The 10,000-nt window shown below is 44.7% G+C and overlaps 1 protein-coding gene across 2 annotated transcripts in view; it reads left to right on the top strand.

Annotated features, from left to right (window-relative positions):
- Window positions 1–10,000, top strand: part of LOC147013660 (uncharacterized) — a 70,584-nt gene that overhangs the window by 1,703 nt on the left and 58,881 nt on the right. For both annotated transcript variants that reach the window (XM_085850759.1, XM_085850758.1), the window contains exon 1: window positions 1–596. This exon is cut by the window's left edge and continues 1,703 nt beyond it. In XM_085850759.1, coding sequence (XP_085706885.1) covers window positions 1–596 — 596 coding nt within the window. The remainder of the gene's footprint in view (window positions 597–10,000) is intronic.

The following is a 10,000-nucleotide window of genomic DNA, read 5'->3' as shown; positions in this document are numbered from 1 at the left end:
ACGCGGACCTGTTCACCGTTTCCGATGATGCTTGTATCCTTGTGGACCTAGATGGAATGGGTAAAGCTGAAGAGACATGTTTACCTGGAAATGGATCCAAAGGCAAGGTTGATGACCATTGTGAAAGGGCATGTTCTAATGGCAGGAGTTTTGCAGGAGTGCCTGGAGTGGACCTGCAAAAGCCACTTTCTGAAGCAGCCGTGTCTAATGCGATCCCTATTGGTAGTATGATTATCTCTCCCAATGGGGAATGTCTCATCAGCCTTCCAGAGGGGCTCACCGTCAGACCCGGTTGTGAGGATGACATTCCGACTCGTCGCACGTCGGTCACCACCAGCGTTAAACCCTTAGAAACAACCGGGAGTCCACCCGCAGAAAGCGCCTTGTCCATCGGGCGGACAAAAAGCATCGGCAACGGCAAAGCCTTTCAATGTCCCTACACCTGGTGTACCTGGTCCTTTAGCACCGGTTACAAGCTGCGCAGGCACGTTGTGGCACATGAAAAACAACGACCTTTTTTGTGTGATCTTGCTGGTTGTGGCAAGCGCTTCTCCACTGTGTACAACTTGCGAGCTCACACCAAAGCACACCTTCTGGTAATTAAATAAATAGTTCCATTACAGTGATGAGTTTCACAGAGGATATTTGTGCATAAGTCACACGTATTGTAGATCAATGACATTGGAAGAGGTCATGCACAGTTCTGTTAATTACAAGTTCTTTATTGGCTTATTAGGGCTGGTAGGATGGCTAAGGCGTACACACACTCACCTCTAAATAGTCTAGTCTGGGTTTTAATCCTGACCCAGCTATATGCCTGGTGTTGGCTTCATGGTTAGGGTGGTGGGTTTTGGATCTTAGGGTCCTGAGTTAAAATCCCACTCACCTGTTGAATTAATACCATGTCGGGTTGACTCGGCCCATCATCCTTCCAAGATCGGCAAAATGAGTGCCAGCATGCTGGTATCCTGCGTCAGAGTGGCGACCCATCCAGGATTGTGCCCAATAGCCAAGGAGACTGCTTAGGAAGCACCAACGCTCTGCACAGAGAATGGTCCCAATCTCCTCCTCCTCCTCCAGCTATAAACTGTCATCCTGGTATTTCACAGGCAGGGTGATTCATCAATGTGTGCATGCCGTCCTGCAGATGGATGTTGAGCTGGGTGTCCCATCTGCCGACATTAATTGGTGGACGTCAAAGATCCCACGGTGTCCTTTGTGAAGAGTAGGCGAGCTATTTCTGGCACCCGGAACAAATTATAATTTCGTGCCATGACTTGCAATGGGCACCGTATCAGCGGCTCAGCCAGTGATGCAGCCCTGCAGCCTTGTGCTGTATACCAACAAATGAAGAAGATTGGACTATGAGCAAATCAACATTGTAGATGTCATTTGGACCTGGGACCCCAGTATCAGACACTTGCAGGCCAAGTTGGGAATTGCAAATGGGTAGTGTGAATTTGTTTATTCAGTAGTTCGTGTGGGATATCGTTGTGCCGTTGTGCAGGACAGTCATTTACTCTTCACAAGTTTGGATTTTTGGCTCCGATAGTACAAGGTGTTCCAAAAAGACCCAGACAACTTTGCTTGTTAATATATTTAGACCACAAGTGATACAAAGATATCCTTTGTTTTACATGATACAAAAACTCATAAATTTTTTTTTTTATTTTTATTTTTTTTTTTGCACACCATCAATACACTTCAACGTGAGCTCCGTGTATCGCACGCAGGACATCAAGGCGGTACACGAGTTCTTGCCAATTTCGGCTCAGCATGTTTACATCCACCAGTGCACATGCAGCTGTGATCCGACAACGAAGATTCTGCACGTTTACCACCTTGGTGTTCTGGACAACATCTCGAACGAACTCTAACAGAAAATAAATCGGGGGGGGGGGGTGGGGGTTATGTCTGGTGATCATGGGGGCCAGGCAGTTGATCCGTCTCAGCCAATCCATCGACCTGGAAATTTTTCATTCAGGGCGGCTCAAATGACTAAGGCCCAATGAGGGGAGCGCTGTCCTGTTGAAAAATGAGATCAGGTTGCAGGTCTTCGGGATGTGGGAAGGCGAATCCATCCAACATGTTAATGTAAACTGTGGAAGTCGCTGTATCCTCTGAAAGAAAAATGGACCCACCAAGTGGTCATGGAGAAAGCCACACCACACATTGACCTTTGGACTGTCACTTGTGTGTTCAATGACCACGTGGGGGTTTTCACAGCCCCAAATCCTCACATTGTGCTGGTTGACCTTCCCCGATACATGAAAGCAAGCTTTGTCTGTGACCATGGCCTTTTTCAGGTAATCTTCATCATCCTCTACGCGACTGAGCATTTCCAAGGCAAACGCCTTGTGTTTGGGTCCGTCATTTGATTTGAGTTCCTGCAAAACTTGCACCTTATAGGCATAAAGCTTCAGTCTTTTATGGAAGATCCCATGTACAGCGGTGGTTGATAGTCCCAGTTCTCTGGATACGCGTCAAATTGATTTTCTGGAACTTTGCTGAAATAATTCACACACTGGTTCAATGTCTGCTGCACTTGTGCTTTGTCGACCTATTCTGTTTCTGACAACTTTCAGTCTCCTTAAACCTCTTGTACCACTCTCTGATACTAGTCCATGATGGTGGATTCCTTCCATACCTTGTACAGAAATTACACTGAACTTGCATGTCAGATCCCATCTCAATGAATCACCCAATGCACGGAGCTTTCTCCTGTGGAGTCACCATTTTCCTTTACATTAAACCACCAGACTTGGGGGGGGGGGGGCAAAAAAGGAAACTTTATGAGTTTCTGTTTCATATAAAACAAATGGTATCATTGTGCCATTTGTGGTACAAAATATATTAACAACCAAAGTTGTCCAGGTCTTTTTGGAACACCTTGGGAATATGTTTAACCTCCGCCATCGAAGATGGACGGAGGTTACTGTTTTCACCCCTGTCTGTTTGTTTGTTTGTTTGTTTGTTTGTGAACAGTATTACGGAAAAACTCCAACGGATTTCGACGAAACTTGGTGGGGGGATTAGGTATGGTCCAAGGACCATGCCATTAGATTTTGGACTTAGTCCAAAGTCTAATATGGCCGCCATGGTGGCCATTTTGAAAAAATATTTGATTTTTTTTTTCTTTGCATTTCTACATGTTTTAAGTGATTTCCAACAAAAAAACATGCCAAAATTATAATTGCGGCTGATTTTGGAACTTCAGGTGGATATACCCACGTAAAATCAATTTCTGTCTCGAGGAATCTAGTTATGATGAATGAATTGAGTCTGTAAAAGGGAAAGTTGCAAACTATAACTCTGAGCACTGTTGACGTCAAATTGAATGAATAGGATATCAGGTTCACTTGAGTGACCTAGCAGTATTGGCGGCGGATGTTTTGTACTCTACCAAGTGCTCCCCCTCTAGTTTTGGCTGATTTTTCCATTCCCATCTGTGCACACGTCTTGATACACTCTGATTCCACGTTCAAATTACATACACGAATCGTGTCTATATTTGTTCTTTGCTAATGTCCTTGTCATTAATGTACAAGTATATTGATGTTTCCTGGTGTCCTTGTCCTGTATGTGTCAATACTTCTGTAAGTTTACGATCATAATAATAACTAGAAGGGCACTCGGTAGAGTGCATACCTCCGCCACGCAATGCCTGATCCACGAGACCATATCGGACCCAATACGATTTTGAAATATCATGCCACACAGCACGATATCGTTTTTATCCCCATCTCTCAATGGTGAAATATCGCTTCAAAAAATTCCAGTCGTCGGATCCGGATCTTCACCAAAATCGAATCAGTTAGTCCTTGTCACACACCGAACCTGTCCAAAAAATTACATCTGAATCCGTCCACAATTTTTTTTGAGATATCCTGCACACAAACAAACAGGCAGGGTTAAAATCATAACGTCCGTCCACCTTAGTTGGTAAGGTAAAGAAGAAGAGCCTTGTTTTCTGATTACCATCATGTACATTGTATTTTAATTTTTTTGTGTACACTGTCATGTGTCGTATGAGAGCTAACACACAGCATGTACAACAAGGGGAGCAGGAGAGGGAAGGAACAAACAGTTGGGAACAGAGACATGAGGAGATCTGTGGAAGGGAGAGGGATGGGGGTAGGGTACACAGGGTAAACAAGATGGATACTACAGGGACTTTCAGGAAGGAAAGCAGGGAATTTTAAGGAGGTGGGTTTGGGGTGGATTATCGGGGGTAGAATTGTGGTTTTAGATGTGGGAAGACAAGACATGGTGGTGAACAGCTGTTTTAAAGACCTGGAGGGAAGAGTGGGTATGAAGTGGGATTGGGATTGAGTGTGGGAGTTTGTTCCAAAGGTGGAAAAAAAAGAAGAGGAATGAAAGAGTGAAGGTGAGCAGTGACGCTTGATTTTGGAAGTTTTACCAGAAGGGGGTTGCTGGCAGACCTTGAGCGTCCTGCGGAAATATGGGGGAGACATATCTCAGACGGAGCAGGGGGGGGACGAGGCTGGAGAGGAGACGGTAGAAGGCAGAAAGACCACCGACTTACCTGCGGTGATTGAGTGAGAGGCCGAAAGACTCAGCCTCATCACAGGAGATACCAATGATCCTAAATGCCTTGGTTTGCACAGCGTGAAGCCAAGAAAGGTGAGAGGTGGGAGCACCTGCCCAGAGAAAAGAGCAGTCCTCCATCAGGCTGTGGACGAAAGCTTTGTATATGGTCAGGACCTCAGGTGGGCCGAGGAAGGACTTTGCACGACGGAGGATTCCCAGACTGGCTTTGGAGGCCAGCTTGGAAATGTGGCTTTCCCAGGAAAGATCATGGCAGATAGTGAGACCAAGAAGCTTGAATGAGAGGACTTCTTCAAGAGGATTGTTGAGAAAGTGGATGGGGGTGGGGTTCCAAACGATCCTTTTGGAGAGACATAGTGAGAGTGTGAGATTTGTGAGGGTTGAAAGACATGTTCCACGTGTTGGACCAGCTTGTGATTTTATCCAGATCTGCAGTGAGCGAAGAAGCTGCTGCATGCCGGTCTGAGGGATGACAGATGGTACGGCAGAGGGTGGAGTCATCAGCAAAGAGATAAAGAGGATTTTCCAGAGAGTCGGAGAGATCATTGATGAAAACCAGAAAAAGAACAGGGCCCAGAACACGACCTTGAGGAACTCCAGCCTGGACAGGAAGAGGCGATGAAAGAACTCCATTAAGGGCCACACGGTGACTGCGACAGCAGAGGAAGTCTGCAAACCATGAGTAGAGATGTCCTTGGATACCATAGGAAGAGAGTTTGGTGAGCAGGGCAGGGTGCCAGACAATATCGAAGGCATGCGATGTGTCTTGGGAGATGGCTCTGATCTCAAGCCTGGCATTGAGGATCTCCATCGATTTTTGGGAGAACAGAAAGAGAGCAGAAAAATTTATGATTGGAAATCAAGCCAATGGAGAAGAGGAAGGATTTAATGTCGAAGGTGATGATGGATTCCATAACCTTGCTGATGATTGGGAGAAGGCTGATTGGTCTGTAGTTACAGGGATCTGTTTTTGCACCTTTGCTGTGCAGAGGAGTAATGTTTGCTGATTTCCAAGCAGATGGCAGATGACCTTGAGCAAATGAGAGGGTGAATAGAACAGAGAGAGGGTGAGCAAGAGCAGAGGAGCAGGTTTTTCGGACACGTGGGCTGATGCCGTCTGAACCTGTTGCAGAATCTGAGTCGAGGTTTGATAGCAAGCTCTCCACCTTGTCAGAAGAAAAGGACACAGAGTCCAGGGACAGCTGGGTACGTCTGGGTAAGGTGGGTACAGAAAGCAATGAGTTTCGGACACAAGATTTTGATGCAAACACGGAGTTTGGGAATTCACCCTTTTCACATGCCATGTCAGCTGTGTGGCCGTTTTAGCTCAGGGAGGGGATGGAGGGGGAACATACACCAGAAACAGACTTAAGTAGATATCACCAGGATTTGGAGGAGGGAGACAGATTTGAGAGTTCAGACTTGAGATTAGAAAGATGTTGTTTTCTGGCTCTCCTGAGGGTAGAGACACACTTGTTCTGAGCTTTGTGGAAGGAAATGAGATTGCCTTCAGTTGGATTGGCCTTCCATGAGGAAAAGGCAAGTTATTTCAGGAAATTGGCTCGCCACAAGCTTCAGTGAACCAAGGGCATGAGGAAATGTATGACAACTGAAGACGAGATGGGACAAATCTGTGCATGAGAGAGAGCAAGTTTCTATGAAAGAATTCCCAAGACGAGTTGATGTCGGAGGAAGTGGAGATGGGAGACCAGTCCAGAAGTTTGATGGCTGCTTGAAGTCCCGCCAGTCAGCCTGAGTGAAATGCCAGACTCAACGGAACTGAGGTGGTTCTCTAATAACAGCTATAGAGATGTCTGCTTTGACAAGCACGTGGTCAGCTGAACCGATTGGAGCGGAGGAAGAACAGATATTTCTAGGAACAGGGTATTGCATTTGGGTCAATTTGTTTGTCTGTTGGATTCGCTATATATGCTAGATATCCCTTATTGTCGGGTTTTCCGTCTGTCTGTCTGTCTGTCTGTCTGTGTGTGTGCCTGCAACGCGAGGCTCCACAGCACGAACCAGCGAACCCATTTCAATGAAACTTTGCCAACGTGTGGAATATATACTGGCAATGTGCGCGTTTGAATTTTGTTGCCGAGCAACCACCCGTTGCTGTGCAGCGGCCGAAAAACCGCGTACAGTATTTTCAATACTTGTCCTTCAGTTTTGAATGTAGAGAAACGAGACTTCGGAATTAAACACTTCGAGATATTTAGAAAATTTTAATCGAGCCGATTTTTGATTGAGGTTTTATTTTTCAAATGGTCGTCCTTCAAAAATCGGGTGTCTATTCACCGTCATTTTTTTATGAGGGGCTTAGGAAAGTGGGCGGAGCTTAGGGAAAGTGGGCGTAGGAAAGTGGGAGTGGCTTATGGAAAGTGGGCAAGGCTTATGAAAAATAGTGTGGCTCAGGAGGTGTGGTCAAACAAGAGCATTGAGAGAAGTTTATCGTGCGTGTGTGCGTGTGTGCGTGCGTGCGTGCGTGCGTGCGTGCGTGCGTGCGCGCAACGCGAGGCTCCACAGCACAAACCACCAAACTGATTATTTTTCAAATGGTAGTCCTTCAAAAATAGGGTGTCTATTTACCGTCATTTTTTATGAGGAGTGCCAGTTGGCAAAATATGCAATAGGAAAAATCTTGCCAGGCAGAGGAACAATTGTATGTGAACCAATACGTCTTTGCAATGAATCTTTGTCGGTGGATTGGTCAGAATGAAAAGCATCGTATCCAGCGCTTCGATCCTAGCGAATCCCTCGTCGCCTACCGGCTTGTCTGTCTGTTTGTCTGTTTGTTTGTCTACACAGAACTTTCGCGTTTTTCTCTGCAACCGCTTGTCGGTTTGAGAAGAAATTTTCACCATTGGTGCGACTACTCATGTAGAATGTTTTAATCATAATTATGATGTCATAGATCTCGTGGTGTGGCAGCTATGTTGGAAAAACGGAAAACTTTGGACCTGTGTATCTCTGAAACGGCACCAAGGAAAAAAATGAAACATTGCACATAGCAAGTACTCATGGGGAATGAGTGTTTTTTTTTAATGACATCATACTGTATGGGTTTTATGACTTCATTATGATGTCATAATTGCATATGTAGAATGCTACATCTGATCAGTATGAAAATTTTTGATGGTCATCTAGGGACAAAATGGTCCAGAGAAAAGAAGTTGTCGACATCATCGGTCACGCGATTCGGCAGCTATATTGGATTGAAGAAAATAGACTTTCTCCAGGCACTGCACTGTATATAGTTACATTTTCTGTCTCTGTCTGTCTGTTCATGAGGCATTGCAGTCATCAGTACTTTTATAGTATTGGCTTTTTGTATCATATTTCTTACCTGTTTTGCATGTTATTTTATATTAAATATTGTACATATTGTATTAACCATTACATCATTATTATTATAGTATTGCATACTAATTTACATGTCATTAATTAATTGGAATTATACATAGTACCTGGCTCTGTTATTCTAAATTATTTTCGCACAACGTACAGGTACCTCTGCTAGTATATGTCCATCCATCCATCCATTGGGACCATACTCTGTGCAGAGCGTTCGTGCTGCCTTAGCAGTCTCCTTGGCTATGAGGCACAATTCTGACGGGTCGCCACTCCGACACAGTATACCAGCAAGCTGGCACTCATTTTTGCCGACCCTGGAAGGATGACAGGCTGAGTCAACCCCACTTGGTATTAATTCAACAGCCAAGTGGGATTTGAGTTCAGGACTCGAGGATCCCAAGCCCACAACTCGAGCCATTAACCGAACACCAGTCGCTCTCTCACTCTCACACTCTTACTCTCTCACACTCTCAGGGGTTTCCTTCGAAGCCGGTTACCGGCGACCCACAGCCGTCTACTCAGAGAAAAAAATGTCAAAGGTCGCCGCCTACTTCAGCGCCGATTTTTCTATTTTTGTTTGATTAAAATTATTTTTTTGTCACCACGAAATCTCTACACCCCGTTTTGAAATCAGAGACGAAAACGCATTAGTATTTCGATAAAAGCGGGCTTACTTTTACTGTTAGTACTCTCGCCAGGTCTAGCACAACACTGACCTGAAAATAACACAAGCAGCTAAAACACGCCTCCTGCAATAGAGAGTTCTCTGCTTTTGCCTCGTTTTGGACTGTTGGCCTGATACCCTGATACCATACAGCAATGACCTCAAGAAAATAAACTTTGTAGGCCTCGCAGTGTCTGTGCCGAAACGATGGCATCAAAACGAAAATCCCTGTTTGACTTTGGATTTTTGAAGAAGTCCAAAGACATGGGAGATAAGCTTCTGGCCATCAGTAATGGGTCTAAACTTGCACTCTCGCGAGTGCGACGTTGTTGTTGTTTCACGAAACACGTGTTTCACCTCGTCCATTTTGAGATTTTGTCAAGTGATGCGGCTCCAAAATACACGGTCACCTGTTGTGCCTTTTTAATTCATAAAGTAATTAGCCTATAAGCTTAAAGCAGCTTTTGTACATCTTATTATTCATGGTTATTTGCACTAAAAATCGCCGTTTATTCACTGAAGTGAAGGCCATGTATGAGCAGCTGTGAACTGGCCAACTGAATATTGGTACCGCAGGTACATCCATGTACCATAGACTTGCGAGCTTTTCTTGACGGTATGACAACACGATATTGGCGGATAATGTAAGGTGGAAGTTTAACAAAATTGGGATTGTGACTGTGATAAGTATTCACACTTAGACTGTTTGATTGGTTGACTGATTGAAGCCAGCTGACATCAAATAAAGAAATTATCAGAAAACGAGTGAAGTTAAATACATGTTTATCATTCATATTCAAACAATAAACCAGTCTAAAGTTATGAGTTTGAGCTGTTTATTAAATCAAAAGAAAACACAATGAAATAATAATAAACAATATTTAACAAAGTAAAATGAAATCGAAGGGGGAAAATATGCATAAAATGAATGAAAGAAAAAAAAAACCACCTGTTTTTGTGGAGTTCTCCACCCCAACAGCTTGATAATATGAGAACTATTTAATGTCAGAAATCATGCGAGAATGCATCTCCAGCCATCTTGGATCGTCCGGCTTCCAGGGCCCTGGACCTCGGCCATACAGCTGCGCTCGCTTCGCTCGCGGTGATGGTAACCTACTACTTTTTAATGGTAGCCTCCAACTCCAAAAAAATAAGGAAACCCCTTCTCTCTCTCTCTCTCTCTCTCTCTCTCTCTCTCTCTCTCTCTCTCTCTCTCTCTCTATCTCTCTATCTCTCTATCTCTCTCTCTCTCGCACTCTCTCTCTCACACACTCTCTCCCTCGCTCTCTCACACTCTCTCTCTCACACTCTCTCTCTCACACTCTCTCTCGCTCACTCTCGCTCTCTCTCTCTCTCGCTCACACTCAGTCACTCTGTCACTCTCTCTCTCTCTCTCACTCTCACACTCTCTCC

Source organism: Eptatretus burgeri, chromosome 13 (genome assembly GCF_056783735.1).
Source record: "Eptatretus burgeri isolate ZD-2024b chromosome 13, Ebu_testis_v1, whole genome shotgun sequence".
NCBI lineage: Eukaryota > Metazoa > Chordata > Myxini > Myxiniformes > Myxinidae > Eptatretus > Eptatretus burgeri.
This window is presented reverse-complemented; position numbering and strand designations above follow the sequence as displayed.